At 39.5% G+C, this 19,093-nt stretch overlaps 1 protein-coding gene across 9 annotated transcripts in view; it reads left to right on the plus strand.

Moving 5' to 3' along the window:
- The first annotated feature begins 7,171 nt into the window (after positions 1 to 7,171).
- The window catches only part of PDE4DIP (phosphodiesterase 4D interacting protein), a 91,763-nt gene continuing 79,841 nt past the window's right edge, over positions 7,172 to 19,093 (plus strand). For 6 of the 9 annotated variants that reach the window (XM_068540613.1, XM_068540614.1, XM_068540608.1 and 3 more), the window contains exons 1-6: positions 7,172 to 8,993; positions 16,004 to 16,135; positions 16,861 to 16,980; positions 17,219 to 17,311; positions 17,447 to 17,659; positions 18,556 to 18,714. In XM_068540613.1, the coding sequence (XP_068396714.1) occupies positions 7,866 to 8,993; positions 16,004 to 16,135; positions 16,861 to 16,980; positions 17,219 to 17,311; positions 17,447 to 17,659; positions 18,556 to 18,714 (1,845 nt within the window). In that variant the 5' untranslated portion in view covers positions 7,172 to 7,865. The remainder of the gene's footprint in view (positions 8,994 to 16,003; positions 16,136 to 16,860; positions 16,981 to 17,218; positions 17,312 to 17,446; positions 17,660 to 18,555; positions 18,715 to 19,093) is intronic. The other 3 variants (XM_068540611.1, XM_068540612.1, XM_068540610.1) reach the window with 3 other exon arrangements.

The following is a 19,093-nucleotide window of genomic DNA, read 5'->3' on the forward strand; positions in this document are numbered from 1 at the left end:
TACCCTCATTGAACACCTACAAAAAGTTCATAGTGGGTATGACTCTTACTCTGAATTCACGAATTTAGTTTTGCAGGAAATATCACATTTACTTTCTTTAAATCAATTTAATGTTACCCTGAGTCCCTATCCCAATTAGGCTGGTGGGAAATTAAATTCCATTCATTTGGTTCTTCCTCCTCCCCACTCTCTCAGTTATGTGAAGGTGAAGGTCCCTGGGCTTTATCAGGTGTCAAAGCATCAAGGAGACTACTCTGATCATTGGTCCACCACTGAAGCACCCCTGCCCCAGCACATACAGTTCTACCAATCCTAACTGCTTGCTACATTGGACTCTTTATGGAGCCCCTTGACCTAGAGTCTAGCCTCTCCAAGTCACCCAGTGCCTTTTCCCCCACAGGTCCTGCTTCTTCTGCAGGGCACTGATAATGGAGGTGGGTCCTTGTTACTCTTTGACCCCTCCCCAGTCTCTTCCCAACTAGGGTGAAATCTCACCCTCTCCTCTTTTGTTGACCTCAAAGACATTACTCTCTTCTCTTCCCCACTGGGACACCTGGCTTAATCTTCTCAGTGCATTTAGAATTTTATCCAAGTCAGGAAATGCATTTGACTTCAGGCAATCTCCGCTCTTTGCTCTGCAAAAACTCCCAAGTCAAGGGAATGCTAAGGGCCTTACCATCAGACTAGGAAAGAGGTAGGTAGGGGTATACAAGTAACATATCTATATCCTAAAATTTACCCTGTCACCATTTGGTTAGAGAAGAAATGTGAGATGAGCTGATAGAGAAGTAGATTAGGATCTTTTTGTACAGATATTGAAATGCCAGACTAAGAGTTTTGGACTTCATGCTATAGGTAGTGGACAATTATGGATCTTTACTATGAATGTTCTAGAAATAGTATGCAGGATGACTAGAGGGGTAAGCTTCTAAGGCTGTGTGACATGATTCAGGTTTCAGGTTTTAAGAACCTGAAAAGGACAGTGTAGGGAAAATGCAAAACAACATTTCTGAACACACTAGAGATGTTCGGAAACAGTCAAAAAGAATTTAGCATTTGGCTTGATAGGGAAGGATTCTGAGGAGTTAAAGGTAACAACTCCTTAGTTTACAAGTTTACCCTGTTGTAGAAAATGGTATGCCTGACCTCATCTCTCCTGATCTTTCTCTAGATGTTGACAATGTTAACTACCCCTCTCATTCTTGAAACTCTGTCCCCCTCTCACCTGTGTTTTGATTGTGGAAGAGCTCAACTTAGTTTTTTTCACTTAGTTTTTTCCTCAGTCCCCTAGATACAGCATGTCCCAAGTCAGATTTTGTATTATCTTTTTGCAAATGGACTCAACTCCCACATTTCTGTTTGTTTAGGCAATTTTTTTCTACCAGTCTTCCAGACCAAAAACTTCATCTCTATTTTTAACCTTTTTTTCCTTCATCCTCTCTGCATGTCATCAAGTTCTGCTGCTCATTCCTTCAAAATGACTCTCATATTTACCAGTTTCTTTCCATTTTTATACCAGACCTTTATTATCTCACATATGAATAATGGCAATGGATTTTTTAAAAAACTTTATTTATTTTTGGCTGTGATGGGTCTTTGTTGCTGTGCGTGGGCTTTCTCTAGTTGCGGTGAGCGGGGGCTATTCTTCGTTGAGGTGCGCAGGCTTCTCATTGTGGTGGCTTCTCTTGTTGCAGAGCATGGTCTCTAGGCAATGGATTTTTAACAGGTGTTCCTGTAACCATCCCAAAACCTGTCCCTGAAACTCCAAGCCATCCTGTTGTCTGACTAATTTTCCTAAAATAAACTTTTCATCATGCCATTCCTAGCTCAAATTCATAACAGAAAGTCCAAATTCTTTTGCCTTTCTCAAACATTAACCAAATTCTAGTTGCCAATTCCCTCCATAGCATAGTGTCTGGCTTTCAGTTGGCCCTTAATATATGTTCTTTGAATGAGTAATTATTGAGATGTACAGAGTGTATGTATAGATGTATAGAGTAGGATGAACCTGGCCACTCAGATATCCCACAAAATCGCTCCCTTTACTGACGGGCTAGCATCATATTTAACCCAACTTCCAAGACTTTTGATGATGCTGTTTTCTTTTTCTGGAGTTCTTTCCTTGGTTTCCTCCGTTCTAAGACCCATCTCAAGTCCCACTCTTGCCCCCTTCACCTGTATCAGATCATACTTAACTTTTTCTGCACTTACATTGAAGTTGTCGGTACCATTTAGTTTACCAATCAGTTATTCTGATTGTAGCATGCACATTCCCTCCCCTTCAACTAAACTAAAAGCTCCCTGAAGACAGAGAAAAAAAACCAAAAAACAAAAACCAACTGAGTTTGCATAAATTCTTGCTCATCAGTTGATTAACAAATATTTTGAAATTCACTTAAACAGCTGTGGATATTTAATAACTTGAAAGACTGCAGTGTTTACTATTTTAAGATCAATTCTGCTGATAACCATATTATAGCAATCTGTAGTTGAACTGGAAATCTCCCAGTTTTAAAACAAGTGTTTTGAAATGCTGTTATTAATTAATGCAAAGCATGATTGCTTCTGGCTTCTTAAAGATTTCCACCCAACAGAGGGATATCATGAACATGCTTGTGGTGTTACCGTAAAGCCTAACTGGCTTTACTTTGATATTCTTGCATTTCTTCATCTGCTTTTTTTTTTTTTTTTTTTTTAATTAATTAATTAATTTTTATTTTTGGCTGTGTTGGTTCTTCGTTTCTGTGCGAGGGCTTTCTCTAGTTGCGGCGAGCGGGGGCCACTCCTCATCGCGGTGCGCGGGCCTCTCACTGTCGCGGCCTCTTTTGTTGCGGAGCACAAGCTCCAGACGCGCAGGCTCAGTAGTTGTGGCTCACAGGCCCAGTTGCTCCGCGGCATGTGGGATCCTCCCAGACCAGGGCTCGAACCCGTGTCCCCTGCATTGGCAGGCAGACTCTCAACCACTGCGCCACCAGGGAAGCCCTCCTCATCTGCTTTTGCTTCTCTGCCAAAATCACTCCCCCCACCCCACTTTGGCATAGTTTTCAGTAATTGGAACAGCTATTTCCAACGTCATAACTAGGATAATGAAAGCTAATACAACTGGTCTGGGACATGGGGATTTTCCACCTCTTGGAAACTCCCTCCCAGACCAGAATTAGGTCTTAGAAACACTACAACACAGGGAGTACAAAAGTAGCTACGGTTCTAAGAGAATCTTCCTGGGCCCTCAAATCTAGAGATCAAAATAGAGATAGTGCAAAAGATCCCTACCATAATAATACTTAGGAATCTTGTTCCAAATGGGCATATAGTTCTCTAAATTCAACAATTTTGTACGTAGTTCTTCATTAATGGGTTTTTCCATTTATCTGCAGAACTTCTGACCGTTTGGCTGACATTTGTCTGAATACACTTGGAGAGAGTTCTAATTCAGTAGTTTTCAAAGTGTGGTTCTCAGCAGCATCTGCACGCTCTGGGAATTTCTTAGGAATGCAAATTCTTGGGCCCCTTCTCAGACCAACTGAATTAGAAACTTGTTAAATCTACCATTTAACAAGCCCTCCAGGTGATTCTGATGCATGCCAAAGGTTGAAAACCACTGTTTAAATTCAATATGTTTATTTTGTAGCTTAGGAAATTAAGGGCCAGATATAAGTGATTTGACTTAGGATAGACAGCAAATATGTGCTTGTGAATGCATTTATCAATCCATTTTGAGGGCAAACTGCTGATATATAAAATTAATCATTTGTTTAACTCATTATCGCTTATCATAATATGAAACCTGTTCTCAGTAAGATTTTCCTTTATTATGTAATTTTGATAAGTTTTAGAAGTAATCATCCTATTCCAAATCATCACAAAAGCCCTAGGTCCCACCTTAACAACATGCTTTGCTTCAATCGTAAATGTATGGTGTGTAAATGTATATAAAATAATATTTTCCAACACTCATATGGATAGGAACTATGATGTTTTGAAGTCGCAGTTGGGCCTTTTATAGAATTTCTCCTGGGCTATATTTTCCCAATTTTCAAAGCTGTGCTTATGATAAAGTTATAGGGGTTACTTTCCACCAAAGAAATCCCTCAGATTAAAAATTTATGGGTAATACATATTTTTATACTAATTTACTCCTTATCTTTTTAAATTGAACTATACTAACATATAAAATCTACAGATAAAGCAGTCAGTTCAATGAGCTTTAGAACTGTACACATCCATATAATCATCACCCAAAACAAGGTATAGAACATTTTCATCACCCCAGAAAATTCCTTTGTGCTCCCTTGCAATTAATCCTCACCCCCCATAACCACTTTCTGAATTTCTATCATTATAGAAATGGTTAGACTTTAAGTTGTTAGACAAAATAAATGAAATCACACAGGATATAGTTAAATGGCTTGTTTCACTTAACATGCTTTTGAGATTCATTCACATTGTGGGTATCAGAGTTCATTCTTTTTTATTGATGGTTAATATTACATTATATGAACATATCAAAATGTGTTTATCCTATCTTCTTCTTAGTAATGCATTTTTTTCTTATCACAAAATCAATACATGATTATAGAAAATTTTAGAATACAAATGAGGAAAGAAGAAAATAAGTATCCATAGTTCTACTCTCCAGACATAATCACTAATAACTTGTATATCCCCTTGAACCTTTGTTTATATAAGTTGTCCACATATATATATTTATCACATATTATAAAAGTTTTCATTTTTTAGGGTTCAAGTTTTACCACTCAGACTCTGATATAAGTGCCTTAAATTGGCACAATTCTCAGTTTTAACTATAGAATATTTCCTAATTTTAAAACATTTTAAAAATAATATATGAATATACATTCAAATGATACATGGTATATAGAATAAAAGTAAACGTTGCTGTTCAGCTCCCCATTTTCTTGCCTCCCCATAGATACCCAGTGTTGACTAAATACAAAATCTTGACCAAGATGATATTGATAAACCATGAAGTGCTGAATTTACTATCACATAATTTTCCTTGTTTCATTTTTTAATTTTTATCTTCAATTGATCTGTACAAAAGTGATCTTTTAGTTTTATAATACCAAATGATCATGTTTAGGAGTGGTTCTAGTACTCTAGTTTACTATCCGTTTTGAGATATGGTCTTTAAATATGTTCTCTGGGAGTGAAGAGTGCTGTCTTCAAATTTTCTTTGATTGTTGAGTGATTTATTTCTATCTGTTGGAAGCCTAGATATGTATAGCTCTTTCAGTATGTTGATCTTTACTTACATATTCTTTACAAACATATTCTTCAATAGTAAGTTGCCTTTTCTCCATTTGTACTGACTTGCTCTTCTATACCAACTACCCATATGTTGTCTTTAAAGTTTAGAGACTACAGGTCAGGTGCAAAATCTTATTAAGGAATACAGAATAATACAACGTTATTATTTAGTAGCTCCCCAGGAACACTTTGTTTCATTAATTACTTTGTTTCATTAGCATTTTCCCCAATAGGAAAATGTGGCTCGCATCCACATTCAAAGATGAGGCCTTGATTAATCTCTTAATTTGCACTTCTTGCACTTTTGAGTCCTTGCTGTTCTTTAGGATAATACTTAAGACAGGGTATGGCAGGGTGGTGTCCTGGCAGGCCAGAAACTCCTTGCCTCTGTTTAGATCACTATGGATTCCAAAGATTGTTACTTAATTTCTTCTGACTCTGAAGCTCATATACCTAGAGGTAGGCAAAAATGCACCTGTAGTGAGTTTTACTTGGAACTCTATTTTACATTCTTGGTTTTGGGACCAGAACATGCCTCTTTAGGTGAAATCACAGATGCAAAGTTCTGTAGCCTACTAAAGCCAAAGCTCTAAGGGCTGTTCTAATCTCTCACGATGGAGCTACTAAGATTTTGTTTTGCTGATTAAATAAGAGAATGATAGAATTTTATGTGTGCAGAGCCCCGTAATGCTTTAAAATTACTTTAAAATATTGCATTATAATATTAAAATAATAATATAAGCTATTATTATTGACATGATATGAGCCAAAATCTGTTAAAGCACTTCCCCCAAATCATCTCATTTAATGCTCAATAAGAAGTTGGGGGTTTATTATGGGCTTTCATCGAAGGCATCTGAATGTCTCCAGGTTTAGGAGTATGGTCTGTGCCCTGGAGATGAGCTTCAGAAATACTTTGACTGTTGCTGGCCTTATTATCTCACAAAGTCAAGTTAGTGAAATCTAGCATTATTGTAATTGGGAAACATCCTGCTCTGGGAAAACTCTAGATGATTGTGTGGGACTGTTTGTCCTCCCATCTGGAGTTTGCATACCTCTCAAGCCAGGGAGAGAATTGTTTATTATAAACGGACGTTGACACCTCGATTCCAGCTAGAGAGAGCTCCAGCTTCCCTCCACTCTTTGTGTGCAATCTAAGCTCTGTACCCAAGGCTGGGTAACTTACTACTAGATAATGCTGAATAAGACAAGATACTAACTGAAGTCAGTGAAATTCCCAGCCCCACTTCTGCAGACAGCAGCACTCTCTGATACTCTGGACTTTTGCTCAAATAAATAAGGCCTTTTGTTCTAGTGTTTGTCTCCCCTCCCCACCCCCAAAATAAGGCCTACAGTCTACCTGAACCTGAAAGAGGATTCGGTGATGGCAATCTACTCTCAGGTGTCTACATTCTTGAAAAAGCTCATTTTCTCTGTTATCATCAAAATCTTGGTTAACCAGCTGCATTCATGTGGCTTTTGTTGGACTCCTTCTCAGGTGACTGCTTTGTGCCCTCTCTCGATTTCTTTTCTAAAAAAGGGCAAATCATCCAGGACTGCTAAACTCAATCGCAACATCACGAGGGGAGAAACACTTGTCCTCTTTTCTAGGTGCTCCCAACAGTCGAGGGGGAGATGGAACTGAGCCTCCTAAAATCCGCCCTACCTGCCACCTCCGGTTTATCAACCCATTCTCCCCGGCCGCTTGTGAAGACCTGGGGCCTTTTAATCCAGGCACCGGACTGGGTAGAGAGAGGAGGGGGGCTGCAGGCGGGAGGGAGGCGACGCGCAGCGGTACCTAGTGGCGCCGCCAGGCTGCTCCATCCAGAGTACGTGGCACTACCCGTGGAGAGAGGGGGAGGGGATTCGGCTTTCTCCTCCCCAAGCAGAGCCTTGGGACATCCCGCAAGGGCGGAAGGGAGGATCCGTGAGGGAACTGGTGCGCTTTTGGGGTGAAATTTTAGCAGATAAAAGTGGCCTAGCAGAGGTCGGCACCCGTCCTGCTCTCCACTCCGGTACCCACTGCTAGCCAGGTCTGTGCTCTACCGCGAGGAGCACTAAGTCGTTTGGGGGCGAGGGGACGCGCTCGCCACCCCGCATGCGCAGAGCGAGGAGCCGGCCTCCGGGACTACAGCTCCCAGAGGAGTTTGCCGGTGGCCGCAGGCGCCGAACCTCTGGCGCCATCTTGAAATCTGATCCTCAATCTCTGAGTCTTTGCGTCAGCCGCGGGCGGCCGCTTGTGGACCGCGAACCCAGCCAGCTGAAAGGGAGGACATTGAGGACACCGCGGCTGGTGGGAGAGACAGCTGGAGGAGACATGGCAGGTTCTGAGCGCGGCCTGCGCTGCTGTCACTCAGCATCTCCCTGAAGTGTTTCCTCGCCCGCCCCCTCCCCGAGAGGCGGGGCTGACCACTCTGGTACCCAGAGCCCGCGCGCGGGTGGCCGCGGAGCGCCTCTGCAGAGTGGGGACCCCATCGGGCTGTGCCATGCCGGCCGGAGGCCACCGGGGCGGGAGACGGAACGCAACCAAGCGCCAGTGAGTGATCACCGAGCAGCAGCCGCATCAGGGAAGCTCGGCAACCGCAGGAGGGAAGATGAAGGAGATTTGCAGGATCTGTGCCCGGGAGCTGTGCGGAAACCAGCGGCGCTGGATCTTCCACACGGCATCCAAGCTCAACCTCCAGGTTCTGCTGTCGCACGTCCTGGGCAAGGATGTCTCCCGGGATGGCAAAGCTGAGTTTGCTTGCAGCAAGTGTGCTTTCATGCTTGATCGGATCTATAGATTCGACACCGTCATTGCCCGGATCGAAGCCCTTTCTATCGAGCGCTTGCAGAAGCTGCTGCTGGAGAAGGACCGCCTCAAGTTCTGCATTGCTAGCATGTATCGGAAGAATAACGATGACACTGGCGCGGAGACCAAGGCGGGGAATGGAACGGTTGACATTTCCGGCTTACCCGATGTAAGATACTCTGCACTGCTCCAGGAGGACTTTGCCTATTCAGGGTTTGAGTGCTGGGTAGAAAATGAGGATCAGACTCAGGAGCTACACAGCTGTCATGCTTCGGAAGGCCCCGGAAACCGACCCAGGAGATGCCGTGGTTGTGCAGCTTTGCGGGTTGCTGATTCTGACTATGAAGCCATTTGTAAGGTGCCTCGAAAGGTGGCAAAAAGTATCTCGTGTGGCCCTTCTACCAGGTGGTCCACCAGCATTTGCACTGAAGAACCAGCATTGTCTGAGGTTGGGCCACCGGATTTACCAAGTGTGAAGGTACCCCCAGATGGAGAAAGCATGGAAGAAGGGACACCGGGATCCTCTGTGGAATCTTTGGATGCAAGTGTCCAGGCTAGTCCTCCACAGCAAAAGGAAGAGGAACCTGAGAGAAGTGCAAAGGAACTTGTAAAATGTGACTGTTGTTCAGATGAACAGGCCCCACAGCATATGTGTAGCAGCCACAAGCTGGAGCTAGCTCTTAGCATGATTAAAGGTCTTGATTATAAGCCCATCCAGAGCCCCCGAGGGAGCAAGCTTCCTATTCCAGTGAAATCCAGCCCACCTGGAACCAGGCCTGGCCATATCATGACAGATGGAGTTAGTTCTGGTTTCCTTAACAGGTCTTTGAAACCCCTTTACAAGACATCTGTGAGTTATCCCTTGGAGATTTCAGACCTCCAGGAGCTGTGGGATGATCTCTGTGAAGATTATTTGCCACTTCGGGTCCAGGTATACAAAATGGCTGCATAGTGCCTTTCTGATTGAAGTTAGCTAGCCTCAGGCTTCACATGATTTCTGTCTAGGTGAAGGTTAATAATATTCTAGACTTGAGAAAATTAATCATTGAGCCCATTTGTGTCCCCTTTAGTAAATGTGATTCATTCAAATAATTTGTTTTTCACAATCCTCTTTATAAGATTATCTATTGGCTTTCCCATTAATTATCAAAATTGCACACCTTTTAAGACAAAAAGAGAAAGATTTCTAATTCACCTTTACCCTATAAAAAACATTTAATCTTATTTCTTGCACTAGAACTCTTTCCTCTTACTTCCTTTTTCTATCCCCTACCCCCTTCTTTTTTTGTTTTCATTTTTAGATTTATGAATGTTTCTCCTATTCTGTAAGGGAGTTAGTTCTGCAATTTAGCCCTCCCTAGAGCATTAAGCCTTTCATCACACGTGTGCCTCAAACTGATTAGAGCTTAGGGTAGAGGTTTGGGGAAAAACCTATTAATCCACCAAAGTATTGTAACATCTGGGCAATATTTAAAATAAATTAAGAGGTCATTTGAGGACTAACGATGACCTGTTCATAAAACAGACTTGGGAAGTCAAGTATCATCATTTAAAATGTTAAGGCAAAAACTCTTTACAGCCAGTTTGTATACTGAACTCTGTTTGAAGAAGTTTTATATTAAGTAGGGATTCATCCATTATCGGATGATAGGAGAGTTTTATCCGTTGTACTCATGAATTTCTTAATGACTGGAAGATGACAGTTGATCTTAATCTGAGCTGTTCATGTCTGCCCAGGTGATTTCATACCAACCTTTTTAAATTCAGCTACTAGTACAGACACCTGACAGATGCTATTTTGTTTCTACAGCAACAGTAAATGATAGGTTCAATTAATTTTGTGAAACATCTGGCATGTTCCACTTGATACAGATTCTCTAGTGATACCATTACAAAGGTGGACAATCTAGAAGGCATTTTTGGAAAGCTTGCTACCTGTCAACATCATCCCAGAAACTTAGAGCTTCTAAATGAAATTGTTGATTGTCACTTGAAATTTTAAAAGAATAGTTCTTTTATGTATAATATTTGCATCTCAATAAGAAAGAGGAAATGGGAGAAATATTTTTGAATTTGCACAAAATTGTCAGAAGTAGCATATATTAAAGTGTTACATAAAAGTATGACTATCCAAAAGTTTAAAACGTGTTTTCATTTGTATAAAATGTTTAGTATGCCTAACGCTTGTGTACTTTTCTTTTGCTTCCTTTTCTTTCATTGAGCTTCGCAGCTAAATTTGGGCTTTACAATACAGTATTTCTGTGAGCAGACATAGATGTCACAAATTAAACATAGTGTTTTCATATTAGGATCTAAAAATAGTTTGGACAGGCTGGATGGGAAATAAGCTTTTTTTCCCCCCCTTTCAAATATGGCCAATATTGTAGAAAGGTGAAGACTTAGAAAATTACAGGTAAAACAAGAAGAGTTTTTTCTCCATATTAAATTAAAAATACTCTCTTGGTGCCTGGGCTCAACAAATTTTGGAGCTGGGAAGGAGCTTAAAGATCATCTCATGCAGTCTCTCAATTTAGAGATATGGAAAGCTCATGGTTTAAATAACTTAGCCCAGGCAGAGCCAAAGATTCCTAACCATTCTCAGCCAAGACCTTTTTATTCTATATATTAAACCACATTGTCTGATGTACATTGAATTAAATAAATACTTGTTTTAAATGCAGGACCTTCTTTCTATACCCTAAGGATTGCGGGAGGATTCTTTAGGAATTCTGTGAAGAAATCTGGCATCCTAATGACCGTATTTAAAATATGGTAACTGTACCTTTAGGTCAAGTCCCTTTTCTTCACTAAATTTAGACATCAGAAAAAAATAGACCTTTAACACAGCAGTGTTTGACTTTTCTGCTGTAACCTGGCTTACCGTCTTTACTGTTTGTAGAATAATAAAACATTGAGAAGAGGAAGAAAACATTCAGCTTGAAGAATCATGGCATTTGATTCTTGTGCTGTTTTCTCCAATAATTAAGAATGTGGAAGGAAATAGATTAATCAGGCTTAAAGTGTTTGTAGATAAAATGTATGTTTTGGATTCTGGATCTACTGTTTAAGTCTTGACTTTTAAGCTCCTTAAGGCCTGTTGTGCTTTATGGCAGAAGCAGATCTAAGTGGGACAAAGGCAGACTGATTTTTGTCTGTTTCTGAACAAATGTGGATAGAATAGAAATAAGTGTAAATTATTTTTGGTAGTTCTCTTTTTAGTTTGTAGAAAGAAAAAACTTGAAAGAAAAAAAATTTTCCTTTAGCTAAATTCTGCTACAGATATGAAGAAAAGCTCCTATCCTAAGAGCGAGATTGTCCTGTAAGGTCATTTTGATTCCTTTGTTTAATCTGGTTACTGTTAAATATCACCATCAGAATGCCTCCTGGTTGCTTTTCTTCTTTTTCTTAATCTCTTTCCTTCTTTCTTTCTTATATTAAAGAAAAACTGCAACAGTGTAGTTCTCCTGCTTACTAATCTTCTGACCTTATGCAAACTGATTTATTTGCCTCCTACAGAATTTATGTCTGAAGACCCAAGGTTGTCAAATAGCTAAAGAAAGGTTTGAAGCCTTATTCTAGCTGATAATTTCCTTCTTTATTGTCTGGCCCTGAACTACAATAGAAAAGCTGTCATAGAAGGGGTGTGGTCCCTTGGTAAACATTAATTCAGCTCTGGTTCACTGTGCAGTTTTCTTTTCTATCTAAATTCAGAGAGTAAGAGATCTTTGCTTCAAGCCTTGCAATGCCAGAGTCTGCTTTTGTATGACTATGATAAATTTATCCCTCTCTATAGCTTAGCTATGTAACCCAGATCAGGCCCTTTGGAAGGGGTAAGCATTAGATGCTGGTCAAAGATTAGGCCTTTAATTTTATGCTAGTTGATAGTTCTTGTGTATCCCCTATTACTAACAATAGGATAGAAAGTTATAGTAGTTTGAGCCCTGTGACTTTTTATTATGGCTATGAAAGTGTCAAGAAAACTGCTGTTAATCCAGAAGATCTAAATAACTGCCTTTTAGCCTAAAGGTCTTACTTTATGCAACCTTAGGCCTGGAAGCAATTCTCTTTTCTGATGCTGAAAAGCATTTGTCCTGAGTCAAAAGCAACTGAATTTAAAATTATATTATGATTACAACATGATTTTAGTAACTGATAGCATGGAGATTAACACTGATTCAACCAAATCAAGTATTACTGATTTCAGGCTCTACAAAATCTTCATAGGAGTGGTTGGTTTATGTACTTGATATTTCACAAGAATTCATTACGAGCTGTTTACTCAGTGGGACTTTGCTAGGTACTCTTTTGGCAGACTTATCTGAAAGCACATTTTTTTTCTAAGATTTAAAATAATAAAATATTATGAATAAAGAAGAAACAAACATCTTCTAGCCTTTAGGTCAATACATTACATTTACCAAATTAGGGGTTTCCTGTGATGATTCGTGCCGAGATGGGTTCAGATGAGATCCAGACTCATTATGTACTTTTCTGTGGCATCCTTTGGATTTAAAGTTGATGTTGAAATACCTAAATTAAACATCTACCTTTTTATCTATTTATCTGGTCTTTTTTCTAAGAGAGCCACTGAGAGATTAGAGCAATGGCCTGGGAATTAGGAGACAGGCCTATTTTTGTTAATTTGCTTTTGTTTTTATTGTTCTGTTCACTTTATTAAACAAAACCTTTTGGTCCCTACAATATTCCAGGCATTATGGTAGGCAATGAGTTTATAAAGATGAAAAGGAAGTTACCAACTTAACTGCATTTGGTTTAATTGGATCCTTTTCCTGATTTCCAGTGTAACTTTGGACAAATTACTTATGTAAGTCTCCATTTCCTCAAATGTAAGATAGGATTGGACCAGATGGCTAATTTATAAAGTGTCCTTCACAGCTCTAAGATTCTTTGGTTTAAAGTGATTAAATATGACCATTTAAAACTTGAAGCTATTTAATTCTGCTTGTTAGAGTTTAAATTTGAAAAATATCTTGTAATAGATGTTGTTGGAAATTTGTTTTACACCGAGGAAGTAAGAAGGCAAGTTTGGTAGAGAATGTTTTATCGTTAAACAAATAATAAAATTATTTATCCGTTAGAATTGTTGTAAATATCTATTAAAATAGTTAACCTCTCCCATGGTGTGACATAATTCACATCGCTTCAGGGCAAGGCTCCCTGTTATACCCACAACAACAAATATCTCAGTTTTTTCTAGGAGTCATTATCCTTGCTACTTTTCTCTTTCTCCCTGTCTCACCATCCAGTCCTGTTGACTCTACCTTCAAAACATATCCAAATCTATCCATTTCTCTCTCCCTCCATTACTACCACTATAATCCAAGCCACTATTATCTTTCCCCTGCAGTACTGCAGCAGCCCCCTAGGTGGTCTTCCCATTCCTACTGGTGCTCTCCAACAATCTATTCATCGCAGAGCAGCTATTTAAAATTTAAATATGATTGATTACTTTTCTGTTAAAAACCCTGCAGTCCATTCTCATTTCAATGAGAATGAAATCCAGCTTCATTACCTCTGATGTAGGTTCTGTACACCAGATCTGGCCCCTGCCTGCCTTTCTACCTCATCGTGTATTACCATCCACTTTGCCCAGTATGCTCTAGCTCTGTGCTTTCCAGAAAGGCAGCCACTAGCCCTGTGTGGCTATTGAGCACTTGAAATGTGGCTAGTCCAAAATGAGATATGCTGTGAGTGTGAAGTATAACCTTAATTTTAAAGACTTACTATGGAAAGAATGTAAAGTATCTTGATAATTTTTATATTGACTACATGCTTATGATAATATTTTAGGTATAATATATTGGGTCAAACAAAATGTTTTATTAAAATTAAGTTTACCTATTTATTTTTACTTTAGTCAATGAAGATACTAGAAAATTTTAAATTACATATGTGGCTCACATTATATTTCTCTTGGAAAGTGCTCCTCTAACCACGTAGGCTTTTCTCTTTCCCAGGGGCATATCTCCCGGAGGTCTTTTCCATTAGTTGATCCTCTGCCTGGATTATTCTTCTGTCGATTTTGCAGAGCTGGTTCTTTTTTTTTTTTTTTTTTTTTAAACATCTTTATTGAAGTATAATTGTCTTACAATGGTGTGTTAGCTTCTGCTTTATAACAAAGTGAATCAGTTATACATATACAATATGTTCCCATTTCTCTTCCCTCTTGCATCTCTCTCCCTCCCACCCTCCCCATCCCACCCCTCTAGGTGGTCACAAAGCACCGAGCTGATCTCCCTGTGCTATGCGGCTGCTTCCCACTAGTTATCTATTTTACATTTGGTAGTGTATACATGTCCATGACACTCTCTTACCCTGTCACATCTCACCCCACCCCCTCCCCATATCCTCAAGTCCATTCTCTAGAAGGTCTGTGTCTTTATTTCCGTCTTGCCACTAGGTTCTTCATGGCCTTTTTTTTTTTTTTTTTCCTTAGATTCCGTATATATGTGTTAGCATACTGTATTTGTTTTTCTCTTTCTGACTTACTTCACAGAGCTGGTTCTTTATCATGTAGATCTTCATTTAAATGCTACCTGATAGAGACCTTCCACTCATCAACCACTTTAAAGTAACTTAACAACTTTGTCATGCTTTCCTATTTTATAGCATAGGGCTTGTCACTAGCTTATATTTTGTGTATTTCCTTGTTCTTTTATCATGTAGTTCCCCACTCCAACTCCCACAGTGCTTTGCATATTAGGGGTACTTCATAGATGTTTTTAAAAGTGATGAACAGCCCTGGAAGAATAGAAAAGATTTTCCTTCTGAAATCTTTATACTTCCAGTCAGTTGCTGTCAGGAAGGGGTTTAAGGTAAGCTGAAACCCCACTGCCTAGAAGGTGGTAATCAGAGTTTGAACATGTGAGGTAAAGAAAAAATGAATAGCTGTCTTTTTTCTCTTCCTAATGGATTTGTATTTTCCCTAATTGGAGTGCAGGAGAAAGGGAGGGGGGATAGGCAGGGAGAGAAGAGATGGAATTTAATGCCACAGTGAATTGCTAAAGTTTTATTTTTGTATCTTAGCTCATAATGAATATTAGGTACAGTTCAGTCAGTTTATCTTAGTCTGATCATCCCAAATATAAATAGATTTTTTTTTCTCCTGAATCTTTTTGGTGAATCAATATTCCTATAAAACATACCTCCTTCCCAGACCCTATGGATTTGAAAATTTATTTTAATTTTTGTTACTTTTTATTTTGAAATAATTTCAAAGTTAGAGAAGTCATAAGAGAAGTACAAAGAACTCACAGATTCACCAGTTGCTATATGTTGCTACATTTGCTTTATCACTCTCACTGTTTATAGACACATTTTTTTTTATTCCTGAATTATTTGAGAATTAGTTGCAGATATTATGCATCTTTACTCTCAATAAGCATGTATTTCCTAAAGACAAGGACATCTCTTACATAACTACAGTAAAATTACCAAAGTTAGGAAATTTAGTATTGATTAAATACTATTACCTAATGTATGGTCCATATTTGAAATCTACCCATTTTTCCAATAATGTGAATAGGCATGTTGTAAGAAAGATAGTTGAACTATAACTTTTTCTCCCTTAGGGATGGTGTGAGTTTGACCTTTTGAATTCCCCGATTGAAAATAGGATAAAGCAAATATTTGGTCATCATAAGCATTTAAAAAAATCCTCTCTTCTTTTTAATCTCTGAATTACTTGCTTTAACTGAATAGTGTTTGTGTAGGTTCATAGGGAAAGGTGGGGAGGGGAGCTAGAGAGGAAGTGAATCAGTACTCAGAATACGGAACAGGACTGGCTTCAGGAATTACTGATAATCCATTCAGTAACGCTGGTTTTCTAAGTCTGGCAAAAGATGCCAAAGACATTTGAAGATAAAATTAAACTTTATTGTTGGCTACACTTAACTTAATCGTCGCGCTGCTTCTTCCTAGCCCACGACTGAAGAGTTACTCAGACAACCAAAGCTGAATTCAGGTGAGACCGGTACAACTCAGCAGGCTGTATCTGATTCCCATTTGACAGAACTCCAGGAAAAAATCCAGCAAACAGAGGCCACCAACAAGGTACTGGAGATCACAGGGTTTCTTGAGAAGGTGACTGGCTCTAGCTGGGTCTGCGTTAACCTCTCTGAGTAGGACCTGGGAGATGGGTACTGTGTATGCCTGGTGCTCTGTGGAATATATTCTTAGAAGTGTAGTTCTTTCCTGTATCTCTCATCAAGATTTTAGCCTGTTCTGCACAGATCAGAATTTCTGGTGCCTTTTAGGTCTGAAATTAAAACTTGAGTGCAATTTTCAACTGTATAAGGCACTGAGACAGGAGGTTCATGCTTTTGATTTTGGTTTAACTTCTTACCCCTTTATAGCCCATGGATTTTAACATCTGCTTAGAAGAAATTTCCCACAATTTGGGATGCTGTGCTCCTGGCTTTGTGTACCCTTGTTGTGTCCTGTCCTGTAGTAGATAGCAGAAGCTTCTTGGTCTTTGTGTAAAAGATCCACAGTGACTCATGTGGACAAGTACCCCCAGTATGGCTGCCATCATAGAGAAAGCACAGTGCGTGAGAATTGAAGCAATTGAGTATTAAAAGAAGTATTTCACATTTCCTGCTACTTTCTCTTGCTGATTGACTTAGGACTTTAATGGTTATGCTATGTGGGGAAAAATTAATAAGGTAATATTCCCTAAGAAATCCTTTAAACCTAGATTTGAGGAAGGACTTCATGGTTGCATTTGAGGTTAAAAGAAATCATTGACCTACCAAACTGTTTTTCTTTGCTGAATTCAGATTCTTCAAGAAAAACTGAATGAAATGAGCTGTGAACTGAAGTCCGCTCAGGAGTCGTCTCAGAAGCAAGATGGTACAATTCAAAACCTCAAGGAAACTCTGAAAAGCAGGGAAAATGAGGTAAAATGTTTGGCAGTCAAGGACCCATGAGGAAACAATTTTTCCCATCAAAGTAGACAAGTATTCTATAATTTGTTGAATTGGATATTGTCAGACTAACATCTTAGCCTAGAGAAACTGTAGTGTCATCTAAATTGGAATTTTGGAATAGTCCTGCTACTAAAATCTGTACAGGTGAGATAACGGAATTTATATTTAGCTTGCTAACATTTTTGGTACTCCCTGTCTTTGTTTTCAGACCGAGGAGTTGTACCAGGTGATCGAAGGTCAAAACGACACAATGGTAAAGCTTCGAGAAATGCTGCACCAAAGTCAGCTTGGACAGCTTCGTGTATGTGAGGGTCACCTGGGGCAGGAGGCATCACTTGAGGATGTGCCACTCTCAACCACAGTCTTGATCTTGTTGTTCTTCTCAGCTACTCAGTGCTTGCCCTCCTTGTGATGATGATTTTCACTCTCTTTTCAGAACTCAGAGGGTACTTCCCCAGCTCAGCAACAGGTGGCTCTGCTTGATCTTCAGAGCGCTTTATTCTGCAGCCAACTTGAAATACAGAAGCTCCAGAGGGTGGTACGACAAAAAGAACGGCAGCTGGCTGATGCCAGACGACGTGTGCAATTTGTAGAGGCTGCAACACAGGAGAGAGAACAGCAGAAAGAGGCTTCTTGGAAACATAACCAAGTAAATCATTAATCATTTTGTGGCACTGTGTAAATGCAGACTTTGCCCTGGTAATAACTTTTTATAAGGATAGCTTGTGTTGAACCCTTGAGTCACTTACTTAATCTAAGTAATTCAGCTCAACATTTGTTGCCCTTATACCATGTGCCAGGTATTGGGCTGTGTTCTGGAAATACAAGGGTGAATATCACAGGCTCTTTCCTCTTAAGTTACTTGTAATATAGTATGAAAGACAGTCACGTAAACAGTATTTCAATGTGGTAAATACTGTAGAAGAGGCATATAGGGGTCCTGTAGGAATATATACAAGGGGCGGGGGAAGGGAATCAGGGAAAGCTTCACAAAGGAGGAGATATCTGAGATTATTCTTGAAGGGTGGGTAAGAGTCATCAAGACAGAAAAGTGGGAAGAACAACCAAGTCAGAGGAATGGCGTGCACAATTAGTCATGTATGTTTTTTTAAATAAAACACATAATTCTTAAATGGTTTCTTTATCTTGTTAGCTTAGAGCAAATGCCATCTTTTTTTTTTTTTTTTTTAAGATTTAAAAGGATAGGTAGGAATGTTGTATCCTTGAGCTTACTGTAAAGTAAAGGATCCAGGTTTATGGTAGAACAGAGTCCCACTTAGTACTTATATAGATGTATCATTTTTAAGCCAAAAATAAGTATTGAACTATAATATCAAATTTACATCCTACCCCCGTCCACGGTTCCCATGATTTCCCACATCATATTTGACTCAACGTGTAGTAGTATCTCTATAGTAATTTTAAGAATGGCACTTTTTGCTACTTTATTTTTTGTTCTCTGTGCTTTGAAAGTTTTAAGGCCTCCATATCTAATGACCATGTGAAAAGTTTAGATTGTTTGAAAAGGGAATCTATTTAATTCAGGAATTGCGAAAAGCCTTGCAGCAGCTGCAAGGAGAATTGCAGAGTAAGGGCCAACAGCTTCATACCCTGGAGGCTGAAAAATGCAATGAGATTCACACCCAAGAGCAACACCTTCAGCACCTCAACCACAGTCTGAGTCACAAAGAGCAGCTGCTTCAGGTGAGTCCACAGAAGGATTTCAAGTAAAACTGGGTTCCTAGAGCCCGGGAATTTATGTTCATATCATCTCAAAACATTAGTCCACCTGTGTTGAGTACCTGCTACACGTAGAACATTAAGAGGTGGGAATCAGGAGGATTCAGAAGAAATAGAAAGTACAATCCGTGAACCAAGAGGCTAACCAGCAAGTGTAGGAAACAAGAAATACAGACCCGAAACACTTAAGCAATAAATATTCAGCAAATAGTTATTAAGCACCTCTGTGAGTGAGATACTAGGCTAGGTGTGAGGAAGATGAAGAGAAGATATGTCCACTGCTCCCACTGAACACCTCTGTATAGAAATTTCCAGAGTTACATAGATGATAAAATGAAAGTTA

This window comes from Eschrichtius robustus, chromosome 3 (assembly GCF_028021215.1).
Source record: "Eschrichtius robustus isolate mEscRob2 chromosome 3, mEscRob2.pri, whole genome shotgun sequence".
Taxonomy (NCBI): Eukaryota; Metazoa; Chordata; class Mammalia; order Artiodactyla; family Eschrichtiidae; genus Eschrichtius; species Eschrichtius robustus.